Source organism: Chiloscyllium punctatum, chromosome 15 (assembly GCF_047496795.1).
Source record: "Chiloscyllium punctatum isolate Juve2018m chromosome 15, sChiPun1.3, whole genome shotgun sequence".
Lineage (NCBI taxonomy): Eukaryota > Metazoa > Chordata > Chondrichthyes > Orectolobiformes > Hemiscylliidae > Chiloscyllium > Chiloscyllium punctatum.
The window spans coordinates 95670385-95695383 of NC_092753.1; the positions used below are offsets into that span (position 1 = coordinate 95670385).

Consider the following 24999-nt stretch of genomic DNA (forward strand, 5'->3'; position numbering starts at 1 on the left):
ACACACCTATGGAGCAGGATGGTCTTCTGCTTCAGAGGTAGGGACACTAACAATACACGACAAGAGCCCCTTTTCCATGTGCTTCTTGTCCTAATCCTTCTGAGGGTTTGGCCAAAGGCCATATATCGCATTGTGTCTGTGCAAGTGGAATCTAAAACTGAATCCCACTGTCCTGCTCGCTCACCATGGCTCACTCTCTCCCCTTGGCCTTGTACCTGCCTCAATCTTCATGTCACAGTAAGGTGTGAGCTCTAGTGCAGTGTTAACACTGATGCGTCTGAGTCAGAAGGTTGTGGGTTCAGTCCCATTCCCTGACATTTAGCACAATATCTTACCTATTATAGAATCCCTACAGAGTGAAGCAGGTCATTCGGTCCATCGAGTCCACATTGACCCTCCAAAGAGCAGCCCACCCCCCTGTAACCCTGCATTTCCCATGGCTAATCCACCTAGCCTGCACATCCCTGGAAGCTATCAGGCAATTTAGCACCTAACTTGTACATCTTTGGATTGTGGGCGGAAACCAGAGCACCCGGAGGAAACTCATGCAGGCACGGGGAGAATGTGCAAACTCCACACAGTCACCCGGGGGGGATCAAACTTCAGTCGTTGGTGCTGTGAGGCAGCAGTGTTAACCACTGAGCCACTGTGCCACCCCACTGAGGGTGAGGGTGAGGTCCAGCTGCCCTGTCAGGTCAGAACCCCATTTCGAAGTAGAACATTCTCGGCACCAAATGCTTGACAAATGACCTTTCTGATATGGTCACGTGACATCGACAGTCCCTCACAGGCAAGGATGACTCTCTTCCACTCTCAGGGTGAGTCCGTAAGTGGCTGCAGGAAATATGCTGTATGTATGTGTCTATTGATCACCATTTCAAAACCAAGCATCTTCCAGAGTTTTGTTCATTCCTGATTGGTTCAGTGTCACTGTTCAAAACCCTGGAATTCCCTCCTCAGCAGCATTGTGGGTCTACCAAAACACGCAGACTATAGTGGTTCAAGAAGGCAGCTCACCTTCTCAGCATCAACTAAGAACAGGCAATAAATGCTGGCCAAGGCAGCGAAGCCTTGACCCACAAATCAAGTTTACAAAAGTACGGAAGTTAAATACTGCTGAGTAAGGGGACATGTTGCTGAAGCTGTTAGTCTTGCTGTAATCGCAAATTTCAAACAATCGCAATAATCACGCGAAATGGTGCTGATTGGTGTCCAACTCTAATTGGCTGCGATATTACCATGGAGAAAACGTTGGGGAAAGATAGGTTCCCAAAGCTCCCGGGTGGTTCACAAGAGAATGAACATCTTCCTTTTGTTTGCAGCAAACAGTGCCCTGTGTGAGCAGGAACAAAAACAGAAATAGCTGCAAAGGCTGAGCAGATCTGGCAGCATTGGTGGAGAGAAATCAAAGTTAACATTTCCAATCGAGTGACCCTTCCTCAGAACTGATGGTAGTTTGGAAAATGTTTTCTTATGCAAAAGTTTGGGGGGAAGGGGGTGCGGGGGGTGGGGGGGGGCTTGGGGGGAGGGGGACAGGGCAGAAGTAAACATTAGGTGGAGGTGGAGGTAGAGCCCAAAGAGAGAGAAGAGCAGTTGGACAGACAAAGGAATGGATAACGTATGAATAGCTATTAATGAGGACAATTAGTGGCTAACAGTGGGTGGTGTGTAATAAGAAGGCCTGATGTGTGGGGATTGGGGTCAGGATATAGGAGACGGTGCCTTGTGACCTAATGGTGTTGACCTCGATATTGAGTCCAGAAAGCTGCAGAGTTCCCAGGAGGAAAAGGTGTCGGTGTGCTGCCTTCAGTAATTGTTCATGAGCTACAAAATCTCATGAATAATTATTGAATGCAGCATGCCAACACCTTTTCCTCTTGGGTCGGTTATTGCATATCTTAGCACCTTTTATCCATCGTTTCACTCTGGGTGCTGTGGTTATCTGTTGTTGTTAATGCAGTTAACCCATTTAACAGGCTTTATCTGCAGGTATTAACGAAAGACTCTGTCACGATTATGGTGGATGCTACTGTCTACTATCGTATCTTCGACCCTGTGTTGTCAGTCATCAGTGTGATCAATGTGGACAGCGTTACTCACCTGCTGGCCCAGACGACATTGCGGAACATTCTGGGCACCAAAAGCCTGTCAGACATTCTCTCTGATCGGGAACACATGGCTCAGGAGTTGGAGGTAGACCAACAGCATGGTATTACATCAGTTAAACATCACACAACACCAGGGTATAGTCCAACAGGTTTATTTCGCAGCACTAGCTTTCGGAGTGCCACTCCTTCATCAGGTGATTGTCAGGTTCCATATCATGGAATTATATTCCATCTCATCATCAAATATACTTTCCGAAAGGATCAAACTCAACCAACATTCGTTCAAGTTTCTTGATCCATAATACATACCATCCTCAGTGCACAACCCTTCGGGAAAACACTGTCTCCATAATATGGTTCATACTCCATAAAGTGACACAAAGCTGGGTGGGAGGGTAAGCTGTGAGGAAGATGCAGAAATGATCCATTGTGCTCTGCACAGGCTGAGCGGTTGGGCAAATCATGGGAAATGAAGTGTTAAGTAGATTAAAACAGGCAGGTGAATTGTGAACCAAATGGTGATAGATTGGGAAAGGGGGAGGTGCAATAAGACCTGGGTGTCCCTGTATACCAGTCACTGAAGGTAAGCATGCAGGTGCAGCAGGTGGGGAAGAAGGTAAATGGGATATTGGCCTTCATAGTGAGAGGGTGTCTTGCTGCACTCTACAGGGTCTTTCACAGACCACACCTGGAGTGTAATGTGCAGTTCTGGTCTCCTTATCTGAGGAACAATGTTCTAGTTCTGGATGGAGTGCAAAAAGCATTTAACAGACTGACATCTGAAAAGAGGCTGAATCATTTAGAATTATATTAATACAATTTAGAATAATGAGGGGAGAACCAATAAAATTCAAACAGTCTAGACAGGGGAAAGGCAGGACCATGTTCCTGATGACTATCAGACATAGGAGTGGAAGTAAGACCATTCGGCCCATCGAGTCCACTCCACCATTCAGTCATGGCTGATGGGCATTTCAACACCACTTACCCGCACTCTCCCTGTAGCCCTTGATTCCTTGCGTCATCAAGAATTTGTCAATCTCTGCCTTGAAGACATTTAACGTCCCAGTCTCCACCGCACTCCATGTCAATGAATTCCATTGGCCCACCACTCTCTGGCTGAAGAAATGTCTCCAGGGAGTCCCCAACCTGGGGTCACCGTATTAGGTGACAGGATTGCCCATTTAGGACAGAGCTCAGGAGAAATTTCCTCACCCACAGAGTTATGAGATTATGGAATTGACGACTACGGAAAACAGTTGACGCCGAAACATTGAATGTTTGAAGAAGGAGTTGGAATTTGGTTCTTAAGGGAAAGCATGAAAGAGAGAAAATAGGAACAGGGGACTGAGTTGGATGATCAGCCATGTTCATACTGAATGGTGAAACAGACTTGAAGGGATGAATGGCCTACTCCTGCTCCTGGATTTTATCTTCCTGTGGAAAAGGCTCCCAAAGTCACTTTGTCTGTTGCTGACTCTATTCTCAATAAAGACGAAATAGTTGGGGGGGAGTGAATTCAGTTGCATGGAAAATTATGGAAAAGGTTAAAGGGAAGGGGTGAGCTCAGCAGAGGTAGATAAAGTTTCTAGAACAAGTAGTGGGACAGAGAGTATGTGAAGGGACAGAAATTTACATTCAGGCACAACAGATAAGAGGGCAAGTATGAGAAGGGAGCAGTCAACACAGGACTGAGGGTAAACCAAAAGAGAAAATGCTAGAAAATCTCAGCAGGTCTGGCAACATCTGTAAGGAGAGAAAAGAGCTGATGTTTCAAGTCTAACTGACCCTTTGTCAAAGCTATAAAAAGGGGAGAAATAGGGAGGTATTTATACTCGGCTGAGAGAAGTTGAGTCATGGCTCCAGAAGCAAAGGTAGCAATAAAGAGGTGATAATGACAGTGCATAGAGAGATGATAGGGAGATTAGGAGCTGTGAGTGACCAAGGCTGAAACCAGTGCGATGTGACAAAATATGGGCGGGTCCGGGGGTAAGGGGTGAAGCAGAGGCAAAAGGGAAAACAGGGGAGAAGGGTAGCAAAGGGGGAAGAGGAGAGGAAAAAGTTGATGAGAGAGTGGGGAGCGAGAGAAAGAGAGACAATCAAGGAATAAGAGGCACAGAATAGTGAAAATAATATTAAAAAAAGATAAATAAAATAAAATTACGGAGCAGAATGAAAACAGAGGGGTCGAGATGGGATAATCATCTGAAGTTGTTGAATTTAATGTTGAGACCAGCAGGCTGTAACGTGCCTAGTCGGAAGATGAGATGCTGTTACTCCAGTTTGTGTTGAGCTTCACTGGAACATTGCAGCAGGCCAAGGACAGACATGTGGGTATGGGAGCAGGATTGGGTGTGGAAGTGGCAAGCCGCAGAAAGATCCGGGACCTGATTGTGTACAGACCGAAGGTGCTCAGCAAAGCGATCACCCAGTCAGCATTTTGTCTCTCCGATATAGAGGAGACCACATTGGGAGCAACAAATGCAATAGACCAAATTAAAAGAGGTACAAGTGAAACGCTGCTTAATCTGAAATGAGTGTTTGGGGCCTTGGATGGTGAGCATGGAAGAGTTAAAGGGGCAGGTGTTGCACCTTCTGCGATTGCATGGGAAGGTGCCGTGTGTGATGGGAGAGGTGTTAGGTGTAATGGGAAGATGCCGTGTGTGATGGGAAAGGTGTTAGGTGTGATGGGAAGGTGCCGTGTGTGATGGGAGAGGTGTTAGGTGTGATGGGAAGGTGCCGTGTGTGATGGGAGAGGTGTTAGGTGTGATGGGAAGGTGCCGTGTGTGATGGGAGAGGTGTTAGGTGTGATGGGAAGGTGCCGTGTGTGATGGGAGAGGTGTAAGGTGTGATGGAGGAGTGGACTACGTTGTCACAGAGGGAACGATCTCTGCGGAATGCAGACAGGGGGAGGGAAGGGAAGGTGTGTTTAGTGGTGGCGTTGTGTTGGAGTTGGCGAAAATGGTGGAGGATTATTCTTTGCATGTGAAGGCTGGTGGGGTGAAAGGTGAGAACAAGAGGGACCCTATCCTTGTTCTGGGAGGGGAGGGAGGGGGTGAAGGTCGTGGCACGGGAGATGGACCGCACGCTGTCGAGAGCCCTGTCAACAACTGTAGGTGGGAAGCCATGGTTGGAGAAGAAGGAGCACATATTAAGAGCACCACTTTGGAAAGTGGCCTCATCAGAACAAATACGGTGGAGGCGAAGGAGCTGAGAGAAAGGGATAGAGTCCTTACAGGAAGTAGGGTGAGAAGAGCTGTAGTCCAAATAGCTGTGGGAGTCAGTGGGCTTGTAATGGATATCCACCACCATCCACCACCACTGTCCTCCGCCTGGCCGAACTTGTTCTCTCTCTTAACAACTTCTCCTTCAACTGATCCCATTTTCTCCAAATCAAAGGTGTAGCAATGGGTACCCACATGGGTCCTAGCTGTGCCTGCCTTTTCATGGGGTATGTGGAACATTTCTTGTTCCAGGCCTACCCGGGTCACCTCCCACATCTGCTTTATCAGCACATCGATGACTATTTCGGTGCGACTTCATGTTCTCGTCCTGACCTGGAAAAATTCATAAACTTCGCTTCCAGTTTCCATCCCTCCATCACCTTCACCTGGTCCATCTCCGGCACTTGCCTTCCTTTCCTTGACCTTTCTGTCTCCATTTCCGGCAATAGTCTATCCACTAATATCCATTACAAGCCCACTGACTCCCACAGCTATTTGGACTACAGCTCTTCTCACCCGACGTCCTGTAAGGACTCGATCCCTTTCTCTCAGCTCCTTCGCCTCCGCCGTATTTGTTCCGATGAGGCCACTTTCCAAAGTGGTGCTCTTAATATGTGCTCCTTCTTCTCCAACCATGGCTTCCCACCTACAGTTGTTGACAGGGCTCTCGACAGCATGCCATCCATCTCCCGCGCCACGACCCTCACCCCCTCCCTCCCCTCCCAGAACAAGGATAGGGTCCCTCTTGTTCTCACCTTTCACCCCACCAGCCTTCACATGCAAAGAATAATCCTCCACCATTTTCGCCAACTCCAACACAACGCCACCACTAAACACACCTTCCCTTCCCTCCCCCTGTCTGCATTCCGCAGAGATCATTCCCTCTGTGACAACCTAGTCCACTCCTCCATCACACCTAACACCTCACCCATCACACACGGCATCTTCCCATTACACCTAACACCTCTCCCATCACACACGGCACCTTCCCATGCAATTGCAGAAGGTGCAACACCTGCCCCTTTAACTCTTCCATGCTCACCATCCAAGGCCCCAAACACTCATTTCAGATTAAGCAGCGTTTCACTTGTTCCTCTTTTAATTTGGTCTATTGCAATCATTGCTCTCAATCTGGTCTCCTCTATATCAGAGAGACAAAATGCTGACTGGGTGATCGCTTTGCTGAGCACCTTCGGTCTGTATGCAATCAGGTCCCGGATCTTTCCGCGGCTTGCCACTTCAACATACAATCCTGCTCCCATACCCACATGTCTGTCCTTGGCCTGCTGCAATGGTCCAGTGAAGCTCAACACAAACTGGAGGAACAGCATCTCATCTTCCGACTAGGCACGTTACAGCCTGCCGGTCTCAACATTAAATTCAACAACTTCAGATGATTATCCCATCTCGACCCCTCTGTTTTCATTCTGCTCCGTAATTTTATTTTATTTATCTTTTTTTAATATTATTTTCACTATTCTGTACCTCTTATTAGTACCTTTAGAACCTCGTTAGTAAGAAATGAAATTAAATCAATGCCAAGAAGCTGTGTAGAGTCAGAAGGTATTGAATCTGCTGGGTCGAATTGAATAACCAGAAAGGAATAAAAGACCCTGATGGGAGTTACATACTGGTTTCCAAACAATATCCAGGATTGGGAAGAAAGCAAATCAGGAAATTAAGAAGGAATGTATGTTATGGACCAGGCCAAACACCTCAAAATATTTCAAGAAGATAGCCTGAACCCTAACTTTGCTAGTTGTTTTAAGCATGTGTACAGTGGATATTCCAGGAGAGAATCAGCTAGTCAAACCACTTCATTTTAAACAAAACAATTTATTTACAAGATTACTGAATGAATCACAGAGAACAGAATACAGAATAGCCTATCTGATCCGAAAACCCATCAGACTATCCCAACTTAATGATGCTGTTCCAAAGTATTTGCAACAATCCCCATAAACATCCCTTGACACAAAAGGTAAAACCAAACACAAGTTCTTACCGGAGAGAAGTCAGAGAGGGAGGGTTCCAGCGGCCTTTCTTCACACACACACACTGCTGCATTAAAACCAAACCAGACAGTAGCTGAGGTGGGAGAACCGCTGCTCCCCCTTCATTGTACAAGTGATTTTGTAACTTGAAAGCCTTTTCCCTGTGGCGGTATCTGTTAGCTGTAGGCAAATTGGCCCTAAAATCCATCCAAATTCAGACTTTTCGGAACTCTGTCGTTTACAATCTCTCTAAAAAAAAAACAAGGACAACATAACCTTCTTAAAGGAGCAGCTTGGTCACATGTAAGAAAGGCACTACTTCAGAAATCAATGGGGACTTCAATATGCAGAGAAAATCAGATTTGGGAGCAGATCCCAAGAAAAGGAATTCATGGAATGTCTATGAGATGGTTTGTTGGAGCAGCCCATGATAGAGCCCACTAAGGAATAGCCAATATTGGATTTGGTGGTGGGTAATGAGGCAGATTAGGGAGCTTTAAGTACAGGAACTCCTGGGGGAGGGCCAATGATCATAACGTGATAAAATTCACCCTGCAGTTTGACGGGGAGAAGCTGGAATCCGATGTAACAGTATTTCGATTGGGTGAAAGTACCTACAAAGACATGATCAGGAGCTGGCCAGAGTTAATTGGAAGGGAAGCGTAGCTGGGAAGATGGTGGAGCAGCAATGGCAGGAGTTTCTGGGGGTAATTCAGGACGCATCGCAAAAATTCATCGAAAGGAAGAAGAAACATAATAAGGGGAAACTGAGGCAACCATGGCCAACAAGGGAAGACAGGGACAACATAAAAGTAAAAGGAAAAACATACATAGTAGTGAAGATTAGTGGGAAGCCTTTTCAAAAAAAGTAGAGGGTAACTAAAAAAAAGTAAAAAGGGAGGAGAAGATGAAATATGAGAGTAAGCTAGCTAGTAATATAAAAGAAGATTGCAAAAGTCTTTTAGACATAGAAAAGGTAGAGTGGATATTGGACTGCTGGAAAATGAGGCTGGAGAGGAAGTAATGGCGAATAACAAAATGGCGGAGAAATTGAAGAGATACTTTGCATCGGTTTTCACAGTGGAAGACACCAGCAGCATACTAGAACTTGAAGAGAGGCAGAGGTGAGTGAAGAGGTCATTATTAAGGAGAAGCTGAAAGTTTGCAGATGACACAAAGATAGGTGGACGGACAGGTAGTGTTGAGGAAGCAGGGACACAGCAGAAGTGCTTGGACAAATTAAGAGAGTGGGTAAATGTAGGTTAATGCGTGTTTGAGCATTTTAGTAGGAAGAATAGACGTGTAGACTATTATCTAAATGGGGAAAGGCTTCAGAAATCTGAAGCAAAAAGGGACTTGGGAATCCATGTTCAGGATTCTCTTCAGGTTAACATACAGGTTCAGCTGGCAATTAGGAAGGCAAATGCAATGTTAACATTCATTTCAAAAGGGCTAGAATACAAGAGCAGAGAAGTACTGATGAGGCTGTATAAGGCTCTGGTCACAACACATTTGGAATATTGTGAGCAGTTTTGGGCCCTGTATCTAAGGAAGGATGTGCTGCCATTGGAGGGAATCCTTAGGAAGTTTACAAGAATGATCCAGGGAATGAGGGATTGTCTTATGAGGAGTATTTGAGGACTCTGGGTCTGTACTTGATGACATTTAGAAGGACGAGGGGAATGCCTTTGAAACTTCCAGAATACTGCAAGGCCTGAGTAAAATGGATGTGGAGAAGATGTTTCCACAGGTGGGAGAGACTAGGACCCATGGACACAGCCACAGAGTGAAGGGATGACCTTTTAGAACTGAGAGGAGGAGGAATTTCTTTACTTAGAGCATGGTAAATCTTTGGAATTCTCTACCCCTGACAGATGGGAACCTCAATCCTTGATGAGGTACAAAAATGAGGAAGTTTGGTTTCTGGAGCCTAATGACATTCAAACTCATGGAGATAATGCAGGAAAATAACATTGTGGAGATGATCAGCCATAATCTAGAAATAGCTGAATGATGTACTCCTCTTCCTATATACCTGTGATCCTAGCATTGGTTTCTCAAGCCTAACAATGTTGGATTCGACCGTTATTATAAGGTTCTCAAATGTCACACTTCAGACACTCATCTATGCTCAGTATAAGACTCAAGACATATAACGCTGTCCATGACTCATCCCACCCTCAATGTGAAGCTCTCAGATTGCTGTGTAACCCAGTGCAACTGTTGTACTGCACTTTTGTGTTCTGATTGTTTTGTCCTTGCCCCTCCACCCCCCCCCCCCTCCCCCCTCAGCTTCTCCTGTTCGATGCATCGAAGGGATGGGGGATCAAGGTCGAGCGAGTGGAGTTTAAAGATGTCAGACTGCCGGTGGCTTTGCAAAGAGCGATGGCAGCCGAGGCCGAAGCTGTGAGGGATGCCCATGCCAAGGTAAGTGGGTGCGAGACCTGCTTAGTCACGTATTGGAAATGCATTGGGATAAAAGTACACTGGTTTTCATCTCTGGAAAAATTCAATAATGGCGTGCAAAATAGGAGACCAACTGGCTTCTCAGCCCTGCTCTTCCATTCCATGACCTCATGGTTCCTCTGATTGTGGTCTTAACTCCAAATTCCTGCCTGTCCTCCAACGCTCCTTGGCTCCCTTGTGAGTTGAAACCAATCTTAGCAAAGATCATCAATTTTTCAGCCCCCCTCTCCCAGCTTGTTTCGACGAGATATAATTCTGGAGTTTTTGATCCATGACCTCCTCCCTTTTATTCCCCGACCCTCAGCTGAGGAAGCCCTGTCCCACAGGCAGCTGGGCAGGAACACACACCTGAGTTACTGAGTTGCCTCTTCAGTCCCAACTCCAATGTGATTGTAACTGGAACAGAAGTGGTGCAAGAACCTTTTCACCTCCATTGCATTTCAAGGCTGTGGAAATACCTCCACAAGGAAAGGGGAAACAATGGCCTTGTGGTATTATTGCTCCACTGTTTACCCCGACACACAGCTGATGTTCTGATGAACTGGGTTTGAGTCCCGTTGGTGGAATTTGAATTTGATTAAATTATATCTGGAATGGAGAATCTAATGGTGATTGTGAAACCATCGCCAATTTTTGGAAGAACCTGTCTCCTTTAGGGAAGATAATCTGCTATTGTCACCTGGTCTGGTCTCTATGTGATTCAGGCTTGTGAGACTTTGGAACTCCTTGCCACAATGTGCTGTGGTGGCAGAATGCTTGTGTATATTTAAGGCCCTGATAAATAGCTTCTTGTGCAGCCAGGGAATCAAGGGTTACAGGGCAAGGGTAGCAAAGTAGCCGTGAGGAATGTTGGATCAGCCATGATCCTATTTAATGGTGGAGCAGACATGAGGGGCTGAATGGCCTTACTGCTGTTCGATCTAATTTGTGGTCTTATACCTACTGCCTCTCGACTGCCCTCTAAAATGAAATCATAGTCATAGAGATGTACTGCACGGAAATAGACCCTTCGGTCCAACCCATCCATGCCAACCAGATATCCCAACACAATCTAGTCCCACCTGCCAGTACCTGGCCCATCATTCATCTCATCACCACCTTCTCAAGGCCAATTAGGGATAGGCAATAAATGCCTGCCAGCCAGTGACACCCGTGTCCCTCGAGTGAATTGAAAAAATTCTGGATATCTAAGGGTATGATGTACCTGGCTATGGCGCCAGTGCTACGTTTGACTGCCTGATTCAAGTGCCATTTCTGGGAGCAAGTAGAGATCGGTCTTCGCGTCACCTCCTGCGAGAGCGGACCTCCCTGGCCCTCATGATCAAGCGCCATTTCCCTCAGGGCATCTACTCCACCAAAATCAATGCGAATCTAATGTAGACAATAGACAATAGACAATAGACAATAGATGCAGGAGTAGGCCATTCTGCCCTTCGAGCCTGCACCGCCATTCAATATGATCATGGCTGATCATTCCTAATTAGTATCCTGTTCCAGCCTTATCTCCATACCCCTTGACTCCACTATCTTTAAGAGCTCTATCCAATTCTTTCTTAAAAGAATCCAGAGACTGGGCCTCCACTGCCCTCTGGGGCAGAGCATTCCACACAGCCACCACTCTCTGTGTGAAGTAGTTTCTCCTCATCTCTGTCCTAAATGGTCTACCCCGTATTTTTAAGTTGTGTCCTCTGGTTCGGCACTCCCCCATCAACGGAAATATGTTCCCTCCTGCCAGAGTGTCCAGTCCTTTCATAAGCCTATACGTTTCAATCAGATCCCCTCTCAGTCTTCTAAACTCAAGGGTATACAAGCCCAGTCGCTTCAGTCTTTCCGTGTAAGGCAATCCTGCCATTCCAGGAATTGACCTCGTGAACCTACGCTGCACTCCCTCAATAGCCAGAATGTCTTTCCTCAAATTTGGAGACCAGAACTGTACACAGTACTCCAGGTGTGGTCTCACCAGGGCCCTGTACAGCTGCAGAAGCACCTCTTTGCTTCTATACTCAATCCCTCTTGTTATGAAGGCCAGCATGCTATTAGCCTTCTTCACGACCTGCTGTACCTGCATGCTTGCCTTCATTGACTGGTGGACAAGAACACCCAGATCTCTCTGAACAGCCCCTTTACCTAATTTGATACCATTGAGGTAGTAATCTGCCTTCCTGTTCTTGCCACCAAAGTGGATAACCAGACATTTATCCACATTAAACTGCATCTGCCATGCATCTGCCCACTCACCTAACTTGTCCAGGTCACCCTGTAATCCCCTAACATCCTCATCACATTTCACCCTACCACCTAGCTTTGTGTCATCAGCAAATTTGCTAATGTTATTGCTGATACCATCTTCTATATCATTTACATATATTGTAAAAAGCTGCGGTCCCAGCACGGATCCCTGCGGTACCCCACTGGTCACTGCCTGCCATTTCGAAATGGAGCCGTTAATCACTACCCTTTGTTTCCTGTTAGCCAACCAATTCTCTATCCAATCTAGTACTTTGCCCCCAATCCCGTGCGCCCTAATTTTACTCACTAACCTCTTGTGTGGGACTTTATCAAAAGCTTTCTGAAAGTCCAGGTACACTACATCCACTGGATCTCCCTCGTCCATCTTCCGAGTTACATCCTCAAAAAATTCAAGAAGATTAGTCAGGCATGATTTCCCCTTCATAAATCCATGCTGACTCTGTCCTATCCTGTTACTATTATCCAGATGTGCCGTAATTTCATCCTTTATAATAGACTCCAGCATCTTTCCCACCACTGAGGTCAGACTAACTGGTCTATAATTTCCTGCTTTCTCCCGCCCACCCTTCTTAAAAAGTGGCACAACATTAGCCGCCCTCCAATCCTCAGGAACCAACCCCGATTCTATTGAACTCTGGAAAATAATCACCAGCGCATCCACGATTTCCCGAGCCACCTCCTTCAGTACCCTGGGATGCAGGCCATCAGGTCCCGGAGACTTATCAACCTTCAGACCTAACAGTCTCTCCAACACCAAATCCTGGCAAATAGAAATTCCCTTAAGTTCAGGTCCTTCAGCCACTGTTACCTCAGGGAGATTGCTTGTGTCTTCCCCAGTGAACACAGATCTGAAGTACCCATTTAATTCCTCTGCCATTTCTTGTAGTCTTCTCATTCGCATTGGAATGGTCACAGTGCCAATTTGATAGAATGATACTGAAGTTAAGGGCATTAAATAATGAGAGCAGGGATGTGGCTGGCATCTCACTCATGAATGCTCTGATCGAGGTGTTGAAGATGGTTAAAAGTATCCCATAGAGGTATCCCCCACTGTCCGAAAGTAGAACGTTCCTATGAAACCTTCCGTAAGCCAAAATGGCGTAAAGTGAAGAAGCTTTAACTTGTATGGGAAAAATGTTACCGTTTTTGGAAAAAACAGAATTCCTCTTCAGATTCCTGAAAACAGATATGAATGTAGGTCTATCATAAAAACGAAATGGCGTAAAGCGAACTTTGGAAAAGTGGTAGATAACTGTAAATGGGAAACCTGTCTGCCCCTGGTATGGAACATCAGAGCGGGAACATATTAAGATTATATTAATGTGGTGGTGGGCTGCCTCCCATCAGATGTTTAAATTTGAGCAAAGTTATTTTTGTATTCATTCACAGGATATGGGTGTCGCTAGCTAGGCAGTACTTATTTCCCAGAGTCAATCACATTGCCTTGGGTCTGGAGTCCCTTCCCTAAGGACATTAGTGGAACCAGATGGGTTTTTCCCAACAATGGCTTCATGGTCATCATTAGAATCTTAATTCCATATTTTTATTATATTCGTATTCCACCATCCGCCATGGCAGGATTTGAACCCTAGGTCTCCAGAACATTATCTGGGTCTCTGGTTTAACAGTTCACTGATTATATTGGTGGGGCATTGCCTCCCCTATATTTAGGAGAGAAATGGAGCAGCAATTTCTGACATAGCAGTTTGTGGAAGTCAAGAATTGTTGTCTCTGCTAAAGGTTTTGGATGCTTGGATCTTTTGTGAATGGCTGATTGGGATCAATGGCTGATTGGTGACGGACATTATTTCATTAAATACTGAAAACACATTTAAAGAGAGTCAGCTTAGAATGGGAGAGCACAGTGTTCTTGAATATGCTTCAAGCGCATTCAATGACAATGCTTAGCATCATTACATGGGGTATCTAAGACAGGAGAGCTTGCAATATCCACTGGTAGGCTTTAGGCCTTTCCCAACTGATGGGCACCACAGACGTTGGGGTGTACCATCAGGCTTTGAAAATGTAATTTGACAGTTTAATTAGTGTTACAATACCTTGCTAAGGGATAGTTCTTTAAGTTAATTGGTTAATTTGCTCTTGTAGTTGTCACCAAAGTCCAAGAGGGCTGCTCTATCTTTGGAGAGACAACTGGTGGTGGGTTTTTTTTTCCCTGAGGGGCACCATGCCTCATGTGAGGAGTGAGTTTAAGAGAGTGGATCCTTCCTGGTGACCTCGGCCGGTGTGGGAAATGGACCCACGCTGTTGGCATCACCCTGCTTCCAGCCAACCAAATCCCCTCATCTGTTTGATCAGTTTCCAAATGAATATGATAAGGGATTGTTAGTGTTGTATTACTTTAATTACAGTATTCCTGTTTTTAGTTAATTTGCTTATTCGATTTGCTCAAAAGATATACAGAATACAAGACTAGCCCCTTCAAGATTTAGAGTCTCCTCAGTTTAGGGCACTGACTCTGTGTTGACTGGTGCTATAGTCAGCATGCACCTGCTGAAGTCTTTATTCTTAATAAGACTCGCCCCTTCAAAGGCTGTCAACTCATTAGTGAATTTGTTTCTTTGTTTTTTGCTAGTTAAATCAAAAGAGGATAAAGAGGGCCAGTGGGGGAGCGGGTGGTGGGATAGGGGCTATTCTGTCATGCAGAGGAAGTGTCCCCACCACTGGACTGAGAGATATTGCGTTCAAGTCCCACCTGCTCCAAAGGTGTGTAATTGCATCTCTGAACAGGTTGGTTAGAAAAAGAAGTGAAAAAAAAAGAGTGGCAGGAGGGCTCTTGTCTTACTGGTAGTGTCCTTACCTCACAGCCAGGGGGCCTGCATTTGAATCCCACTTGCTGCCATAACATCTCTGAACATATTTATTAGGAAATGTCCATAAAGTGCATCAGTTCGGAGACTGGGTTACAGAGGCTGCTTCCTGTGAATAGACCTATTCTCAAGGAGAAGGATTGTCTTTTGTTTCAGACTTGACCATCTGTTTGACAGGTGATCGCTGCGGAAGGTGAGTTGAACGCCTCTCACGCCCTCAAAGAGGCAGCCATGGTGATGTCAATGAGTCCAAACACCTTGCAGCTCCGCTACCTCCAGACGCTATCTGAAGTTGCTTCAGAGCGACACTCCACCATCATGTTTCCGGTGCCGATCAACATGGCGTTAGCCTTCTCCAAGAACTGAAGTGGCCTCTTGGCAGTGGGAAGGCTGAATGCCGGGGTTGTAATTGGGCTGCAGTGCGGGTCATGTAAAAAGCTGACCTGATGGGACTGTTCAAGAAACCTGCACTGTTCGATGTTGGTCATTTACATGGGCTCACCATGCACTCTGTGTGCAAAAAAGCCAGCTCTTTTCTGGCTCTTCTCCTTAGCAGATGGCTCTTAGATTTTGTGTTCTCTCTCCCTCTTTCTCTCTGGGTGTCCATTCATGTGCTGATTGGCTGCGGAACCTAGTATATAATACCTTTCCACGGAATTTTTTAAAAATTTAAGTGAGGAAGATGGCATTGCCTGATAGGTTTTAGAGGGCTACAAGAAAGTGAATGATCTTACAGTCCAGAGCTATCAAGCTCTGATGAAGTATTTAAGCAGGAGGCTGGAAGACCACGGCAAGCCAGGCAGCTTCAGGAGGCAGAGAAGTTAATGTTTCGAGTATGACCCTTTTAAAGGCTTACTGTGTTCTTCCAGCCTCCTGCTTGTCCACGTTGGATTTCAGCATCTGCAATTTTTTTGTCTCTAACTGGAGAAGTATTTGGCTTCCAATTGACAACAAACAATAGTAAAATAAAATCATCAGGTTTGGACAATGCTTGTAAACTTGACATTTAATTAGAGATACGGGTGATTACATGGTGGAAAAAAGGTGTTCAGAGGAGCGTAAAAGCGTTCCTGGATAGAAAGAAGGAAAGAAGTAAAATTGTCACTTTCGATGTCTCTGAATTGTATATTCCTGGATGTCACCTTTCATCATTCAAAACACTAGTTAGGGTTAGTCAAAAAAGTGAGAGAAAAGGACTAATCAATGGACACAAAGAGAAGGTGGTGAACGAGTACCAGTTTTGCGGTCACTGAGGTAGTATTTCTGCCATCACACCTCTCATTGTGTACAAAGTGGGTTAGGCTTGGTACCAGCAGCATCTGAAAAGCTTGAATTGTCGCTTATTCTCTGAGTGCACGCCACATGTGCAGTGAACAAGTTATCAGCTTTTGCCAAGTGTGCATGTAACTAACATCACCTCTGTGAGCCTTTTGACATTTGCCACGTTCTGTTTGGTTCAGCTGCGTCAGACATTTTAGCTTGTTTTTTAAATGTTTGTTGAATATTGTATTTTTTTTTAAATGCTCAACATTAAAACATTTCTAAACAAAGTTTTGAAGGTTTTTGTGGTCCATCCTCACACCACTCGAGTCCATGTTTAATCCCAAGGATTCCCTGTTGTTCTTCCAAAGGCCTTGACGTCTACCGGGCAAAGTCCCGGTGTCCTTTCCCAGTGTTTGGCAGTGGGTGAGTGCTCCGTGAGGTTCTCAGCCCAGAAGGAGGAACTTTGTTGCGGCTGTTCTGGAACATTCTAACAGAACGCAAACTGCAGCAGAATCATCACCGCTGCACCCAAAAACAAGGATGACTAACAAAAGTGGAGCAGAAAATTCCTGAGGATAAACAGATTTTTCAGTATTCTGAGACAAAACTGGGGGTTGAATGTTGCAAAAACCTGCATTTTCCCTTCATAGAAATGGTAGTTTCTTCAGGCCCTTCCAGCGACAGTGATATGAGTTAGCACCCTGACACTTTCTACACATGAAGAGTTATTATCTCGAGATAAATGCAGACTTGTTCCTAGGGAGGGGGTGGTGATTGGAAAACTGAGGTGGGAGTAGGAATACTTTGTTAGGCCACCACCTTCCAAATTCAGACAGAAGAGTCAGGAAAAGTCCAATTGCATTGACTGGATAAGGACCACCTCAAATGCCAGGCACTGTCCATATCTGACGAGAGAGAATCCACATCTCCCCCAGACATTCAATCTCATTCCCATCATCAATCCCTCAGAATCAAGATCTTGGGGATTATCATTGACTTGAAACTGATTCAGGCGATAAAGTGTGGAGCTGGAAAAACCACAGCAGGTCCAGGAGCATCAGAGGAGCAGGGAAGTTGACGTTTTATGTCGGAACCTTTCATCAGTCCTGAAACGTCAACTCTTCTGCTCCTCTGATGCCGCCTGACCTGCAGTGCTTTTTCCAGTTTCACACTTTACTGACACAGACGTTCCAGCATTTGCAGTCCTCACTGTCTCCTGAACCCGACTCCGCCAACTGAAAAATACACTCAGGGCTCTGATGAAGAGTCACCTAGACTCGAAATGTTGGCTTGCTCTCTTTCCATGGATACTGCCAGACCCACTGTGATTTTTTTGGTTTCCATATAAATACATAGTTAAAGGAGCAAGTCATAGGCTAGGAATTCTGCTGGCAACGGCTCACCTCCTGATAGCTCCAAATCTGTTCACTATCGACAATGGAGACATAGACACCCAGACAGCTCTCTTTAATTTGTGTCAGAGGACCTCTTAACTCATTTGATGAATCCCATGTGGCAAACAAAATAAATTGCAGCCCTTTGTCCTCATCATGAAGATAATCATGACAGAATACTTTGATTTGAGGGTTTGATGGTGCCAATTGAAAGTCCCTTATATCCTATGGGTGGTGTGCTGAGCACTTCAGTTGTGTTACACTCAGACTGCTTATAACTTCCCAACTCAACTCCAAAAACTGACCAAAATTCTCAACCACCATGTTGATGGGAGTAGGGCAGGGGATAGGAGAGGAAGGCAGTGGTGTAATGGTATTGTCACTAGATTAGCAATCTAGACCCTAGGCCTGGGAATGGATTCAAATCCCATCATGGCAGAAGGCGAAATTTGAATTCAATCAAGAAACAGCTGGATTTCAATAGCTCACCTAATGGTGACTTGGAGGTGCTGGTGTTGGACTGGGGTGGACAAAGTTAAAAATCACACAACACCAGGTTGTCATCCAACAGGTCTATTTGGAAACACTAGCTTTCATCTAATAGTGGCCATGTTGCTGTTGTTGATTGTTGTAAAAAACCCATCTGGTTCACTAATATCCTTCAGATCCATAACATGGTGGACTCTTAACTGCCCTCTGAGTAATTAGGGATGGGCAATAAACGTTGGCCTAGCCAGTGACGCCCTCATCCCATAAACAGCTGTAATCTGAAAGGAATGGTCTCTGGAAGTCAAGTCACACTTTCCTCATTCCTGAAGAAGAGCTCATGCCCGAAACGTCGATTCTCCTGCTCCTTGGATGCTGCCTGACCTGCTGCACTTTTCCAGCAACACATTTTCAGCTCTGATCTCCAGCATCTGCTTTCTTCTGGAAGTCAAGTAGCCATACACGTAATAGTAAGGATGGCACAGTGGTAATTACCTTATCTTTAGACTTAGAGATTTGGGTTCATGGCCAACCAACACTAGAGGTGTGTCATAACATCTCTGAAAAGGTTAATTTTTAAAAATCCATGCTGGTATCCCAGTTTTGTTTTTCGATTGAAGGTTCCATTCAGTCTACTAACAGCCCAGCAAATAATCTCTGGAAGACTGGTCTGGGAATTAGAGGTGTCAGTTAAAAAATTATATTGTGCTCGACCCACCATCTAGTACATATGACACATTTTACAATTGGTTATCATGTCCTTAAGTAGACTGGCCAACAGAAGTGTCAACGTGGATGTGCTTGGGCTGTTTAAATCGAGACATGTCCAGCCATTTCCTGAATATCCTGAAAATGTCTTGAAGGCAACGCTGTCTGGTGAACCACCATCCTCATTGTTTACAGGCCTGTGTAAAGGACTCCACTTCCTCATCAAAATCCCAGCTTTAATACAGCAGCATTCTGGCAATCCCTTGGTTTCAGCTTTGATTTCAGCAGTTGACTTAACTGAGCCTCAATCAGAAAAACATTGAAATTAGGAGCAGGAGTAGGCCATTTGGCCCTTTGACCAGAGCAGATTATCCAACTCAGTCCCCTGTTCCCACTTTCTCCCTTTGATCTGTTCAACCTAAGAACTAAATTGAACTCTTTCCTGAAAAATTCAATCTTTTGGCCTCAACTCTGTGGCAGAGAATTGGATTATAAGGTCATATCACCAGAAGATATAGGAGCAGAATATGCAAAACTTGACCTACTCTTGGGAAATAAGGCAGGGCAGGTGACTGAGGTATCAGAGGGGAGCACTTTGGGGCCAACGACCATAATTCTATTCGTTTTAAAATAGTGTGGAAAAGGATAGACCAGATCTAAAAATTGAAGTCCTAAATTGGAGAAAGGCCAATTTTGACGGTATTAGGCAAGAACTTTCAAAAGCTGATTGGAGGCAGATGTTCGCAGGTAAAGGGACGGCTGGAAAATGGCAAGCCTTCAGAAATGAGATAACAAGAATCCAGAGAAAGTATATTCCTGTCGGGGTGAAAGGGAAGGCTGGTAGGTATAGGGAATGCTGGATGACTAAAGAAATTGAGGGTTTGGTTAAGAAAAAGAAGGAAGCATATGTCAGGTATAGACAGGATAGATCGAGTGAATCCTTAGAAGATTATAAAGAAAGTAGGAGTATACTTAAGAGGGAAATCAGGAGGGCAAAATGGGGACATGAGATAAGCTTTGGCAAATAGAATTTAGGAGAATCCAAAGGGTTTTTACAAATATATTAAGGACAAAAGGGTAACTAGGGAGAGAATAGGGCCCCTCAAAGATCAGCAAGGCTGCCTTTGTGTGCAGCCACAGAAAATGGGGGAGATACTAAATGAATATTTTTCATCAGTATTTACTGTGGAAAAGGATATGGAAGATATAGACTGTAGGGAAATAGATGGTGACATCTTGCAAAATGTCCTGATTACAGAGGAGGAAGTGCTGGATATCTTGAAACGGTTAAAAGTGGATAAATCCTCTGGACCTGATCAGGTGTACCCAAGAACTCTGTGGGAAGCTAGAGAAGTGATTGCTGGGCCTCTTGCTGAGAAATTTGTATCATCGATAGTCACAGTGAGGTGCCGGAAGACAGGAGGTTGGCAAACGTGGTGCCACTGTTTAAGAAGGGTGGTAAGGACAAGTCAGGGAACTACAGACCAGTGAGCCTGACCTCTGTGGTGGGCAAGTTGTTGGAGGGAATCCTGAAGGACAGGATGTACATGTATTTGGAAAGGCAAGGACTGATTAGGGATAGTCAACATGGCTTTGTGCGTGGGAAATCATGTCTCACAAACTTGATTGAGTTTTTTGAAGAAGTAACAAAGAAGATTGATGAGGGCAGAGCAGTCGATGTGATCTATATGGACTTCAGTAAGGCGTTCGACAAGGTTCCCCATGGAAGACTGATTAGCAAGGTTAGATTTCATGGAATACAGGGAGAACTAGCCATTTGGATACAGAACTGGCTCAAAGGTAGAAGACAGAGGGTGGTAGCGGAGGGTTATTTTTAAGACTGGAGGCCTGTGACCAGTGGAGTGCCACAAGGATTGGTGCTGGGCCCGCTACCTTTTGTCATTTACATAAATGATTTGGATGTGAGAATAAGAGGTATAGTTAGTAAGTTTGCAGATGACACCAAAATTGGAGGTGTACTGGATCGTGAAGAAGGTTACCTCAGATTACAACAGGATCTTGACCAGATGGGCCAGTGGGCTGAGAAGTGGCAGATGGAGTTTAATTCAGATAAATGTGAGGTGCTGCATTTTGGGAAAGCAAATCTTAGCAGGACTTATACACTTAATGGTAAGGTCCCTAGGAGTGTTGCTGAACAAAGAGACCTTGGAGTGCTGCTTCATAGCTCCTTGAAAATGAAGTTGCAGGTAGATAGGATAGTGAAGAAGGCGTTTGGTATGCTTTCCTTTATTGGTCAGAGTATTTAGTACAGGAGTTGGGAGGTCATGTAGCGACTGTACAGGATATTGGTGAGGCCACTGTTGCAATATTGCATGCAATTCTGCTTTCCTTCCTATCGGAAAGATGTTGTGAAACTTGAAAGGGTTCAGAAAAGATTTACAAGGATGTTGCCAGGGTTGGAGGATCTGAGCTATAGGCAGAGGCTGAACAGGCTGGGGCTATTTTTCCATGAGCATCGGAGGCTGAGGGGTGACCTTATCGAGGTTTACAAAATTATGAGGGGCATGGATTGGATAAAAAGACAAAGTCTTTTCCCTGGGGTCGGGGAGTCCAGAACTAGAGGGCATAGGTTTAGGTGAGAGGAGAAAGATAGAAAAGAGACCTAAGGGGCAACATTTTCACGCAGAGGGTGGTGCGTGTGTGGAATGAGCTGCCAGAGGATGTGGTGGAGGCTGGTACAATTGCAACATTTAAGAGGCATTTGGATGGGTATATGAATAGGAAGGGTTTGGAGGGATATGGACCGGGTGCTGGCAGGTGGGACTAGATTGGGTTGGGATATAAGGTCGGCGGCGACAGGTTGGACTGAAGGGTCTGTTTCCATGCTGTACATCTCTATGACTCTATCACTCTATAATTAGGCCAGTCGGCTCATCAGGGTCTACTCCATGGCTGATATGTTTCTCCTGCTTTCTTCCTGTAACCATTGATCCCCCTTACCAATCAAGAGCCTATCTATCTCTGTCTTCAATACACTCAATGACCTGGCCTCCACAACCCTCTGCAGCAATAAGTTCCACAGATTAATGAACCTCTGGCTGAAGAAATTCCTTTCCATCTCAGTTCTAAAAGGTCATCTCTTCATGGTGAGACTATGCCCTCAGGTCCTAGTCTCTTTTACGAAGGAAACATCTCCACATCAACTCTATTTGGGCTTCTTGGTACTCTGTAAGTTTCAATTTGTTTCCCTCTCATCCTTCTAAACTCCATCGAGTACAGACCCAGAGTCCTCAACTTCTACTCATAAGACAATCCCTCATTCCCGGAATCATTTTTGTAAACCTCCTCTGGACCCCCTCCAAGGCCAGCACATCCATCCTTAGATATGGGGCTCAAAACTGCTCACAATATCCCATATGAGGTCTGACCAGAGCCTTATACAGCTTCAGCAATACACCTCTGCACTTCCATTCCACTCCTGTTTAATTGAATGCTAACATTGCATTTGACTTTCTATTTGCCAACTGAACCTCCCTGCCTGGGATAGCAGCCATAGCAGCCTTCTGGCTTGGCACAGGGGCCTCCCGTGGTGGTATGCTGGCATGATGTGGTGTGCTAACCTATCAGCTTGGGGTGGCAGACTCCCCGCCTATTGCAGCCGCCTCCCATGGTGGCATCCTCTCAGCCCATGTGGCAGTCTGAAGCGATTGCCCAGCCTCATAATCCTCAGCGTGAAGCCCAGTGCAGACTGGAGTCATTGTCCAGTGCGGTCTGGACCCAGGGCCCATTGTGGTCTGGAGCCAGGGCTTGGTGTAGACTGGAGCCAGGGCCCAGTGCAGACTGGAGCCAGGACCCAGTACGATCTGAAGCCAGGGCCTAGTGTGGACTGGAGCCAGGGCCCAATGCAGTCTGGATCCAGGGCCCAGTGTGGTCTGGAGCCAAGGCCCAATGTAGACTGGACCCAGGGCCTAGTATGGACTGGAGCCAGGGCCCAGTACACTCTGGAGAAAGGGGCCCAGTGTGGTCTGTAGTCATTGCTCAGTGCGGTCTGGAGCCAGGGTCCAGAGCGGTCAGGAGCCAGGGCCCAGTGTGGACTGGAGCCAGGGCCCCGGTGCAGGCTGGAGCCAGGGGCCCGGTGCAGACTGGAGCCAGGGCCGAGTGTGGACTGAAGGTGAGATGCCAGCCCGATCTGTGTTGGAAGACCATTGTTCTAAACCTTTATTTCTGCAAACCTAGACATTTTGTTTCTGTATTTTCTAAGATCTTGTAACTAAAGAGGCTGTACCGAGGTACCTTTGCACATAAGATGGTGCTGGAAGTGGCGACGTATGTGATAATAAAGTTAATTCATTCATTCATTTATTCATGTTAACCTGAAGAGATTTGTGAACTGTCCCTTTGTCCTACAGATTCCCAAAGCTGTTCCCATTTCAAAAATAGCCTATGCCTCTATTCCTTCCATCCAAGTGCATAACCTCACATTTTTCCAAACTGCATTTTATCTGCCACTTACTTTACCACTCTCCTAGCGTGTCTAAGTCCTTCTGCAGCCTCCTCATTTCCTCAATGCTACCCATCCCTCCAACTTTATTTCATCTACAAACTTAGCAACAGTGCCCTCAGTTCCTTCCTTCAGATCGTTAATGTATAACGTGAATAGTTGTGGTCCCAACACTGATCCCTTCAGAACATCATTAGTAAGCTGCCATCCTGAAAAAGGCCCCTTTATAACTGCTCTCTGCCTTCTGGCAGTCAACCAATCCTCCCTCCATGCCACAATTTTGCCGCTACCAGCATCTTCTGCAGCACCTTGTCAAAGGCCTTTTGGAAATCCAAATAGATCACATCCACTGGCTCACCTTTGTCTAACTTGCTCATTATATCTTCAAAGAATTCTAATAGATTTGTCAGGCATGACCTCCTTGGATGAAACTATGCTGACTCAGTCCTGTTTTACCATATACTTCCAAACACTCCGCAATCTCATCCTTAATAATGGACTCTAAAATCTTACCAAAAACCAAGGTCAGGTTAATTGGCCTATAATTTCTCATTCGAGAGTGTGGTGCTGGAAAAGCACAGCCAATCAGGCAGCATCCGAGGAGCAGGAGAATCAATGTTTCGAGCATAAGCTCTTCATCAGGAATGAGGCTTGTGGGCCGGTTGGGGTGGGGGGGATGGGGCTGCTGAGAGATAAATGGGAATGGGGTGCAGCTGGGGGGAAGATAACTGGAAATGTGATTGGTAGATGAAGGTGGGGGGGAAGGTGATAGGTCGGAGCAGAGGGTGGAGTGGATAGGTCGGGTGGAAGATGGACAGGTAGGACAGTTCAAGAGGGTGGTGCCGAGTTGGAAGGTTGGATCTGGGATAAGATGGGTGGAAGGAAAATGAGGAAACTGGTGAAATCCACATTGATTCCATGTGGTTGGAGGGTCCCATCGAAAGAAGAGGTGTTCATCCTCCAAGCGTTGGGTGGTAAGGATTTGACGATAGAGGAGGCCAAAGATCTGCTTGTCCTTGGGGGAATGGGAGGGGGAGTTAAAGTGTTTGGCCACAGATTGGTAAAGTTGTTTCATGCATCGGAAATGTGGATTTTACCAGTTTCCTCATTTCCCCTCCCTCCATCTTGTCCCAGATCCAACCTTCCAACGTGGCACCACCCTCTTGACCTGCCCATCTTCCTTCCCACCTATCCACTCCACCCTCCACTCCGATCTATCACCTTCACCCTCACCTCCACCTTCAAACCTTTCAGCTTCCCCAGCACCTTCTCCTTAGTGATGGCCACTACATTCACCTCTGCCCCCTGACTCTAATTGAAGTTCTGATACATTGCTGCTCTTTTCCACTGTGAAACCTGATGCAACATACATATTCAGTTCCTCTGCCATTTCTTTATTCCCTATTACTACTTCTCCAGTCTCATTTTACAGCAGTCCACTGTCCACTCTTGCCTCTCTCTTACTTTTTATCTATCTAAGACACTTTTGCATTCTTCATTTATATTACTAGCTAGCTTCTGCTCATACATGATCTTCTGCTCTCTTATTACTTTTTATTTGTCCTTTGTTGTTTTTAAAGGCTTCCCAATCCATTGGCTTCCCACTAATCTTCACCAAACTATATGTTTTTATCTTTTGCACTTCTGCTGTCAGGCATGGTTGCCTCATCCTTCACTTAGTATGTTTCTTCTTCCTTGGATTTCTTTTCTGCTGTCCCTCCTGAATTACCCCAGAAATTCCTGCCATTACTGCTTCACCATCTTTCTTGCCAGGCAACCCCTTCCATTAACTCAATTGTATTACCTGTACATCTGA

The 24999-nt window shown here is 45.6% G+C and overlaps 1 protein-coding gene across 1 annotated transcript in view; it reads left to right on the forward strand.

The window, feature by feature from the left end:
- Positions 1-16367, forward strand: part of LOC140486523 (stomatin-like) — a 38780-nt gene extending 22413 nt beyond the window's left edge. Inside the window, exons 5-7 of the mRNA XM_072585777.1 lie at positions 1990-2193; positions 9619-9753; positions 15048-16367. Of these exons, the coding sequence (XP_072441878.1) occupies positions 1990-2193; positions 9619-9753; positions 15048-15236 (528 nt within the window). The 3' untranslated portion in view covers positions 15237-16367. The remainder of the gene's footprint in view (positions 1-1989; positions 2194-9618; positions 9754-15047) is intronic.
- The last annotated feature ends 8632 nt before the right edge of the window (positions 16368-24999 follow it).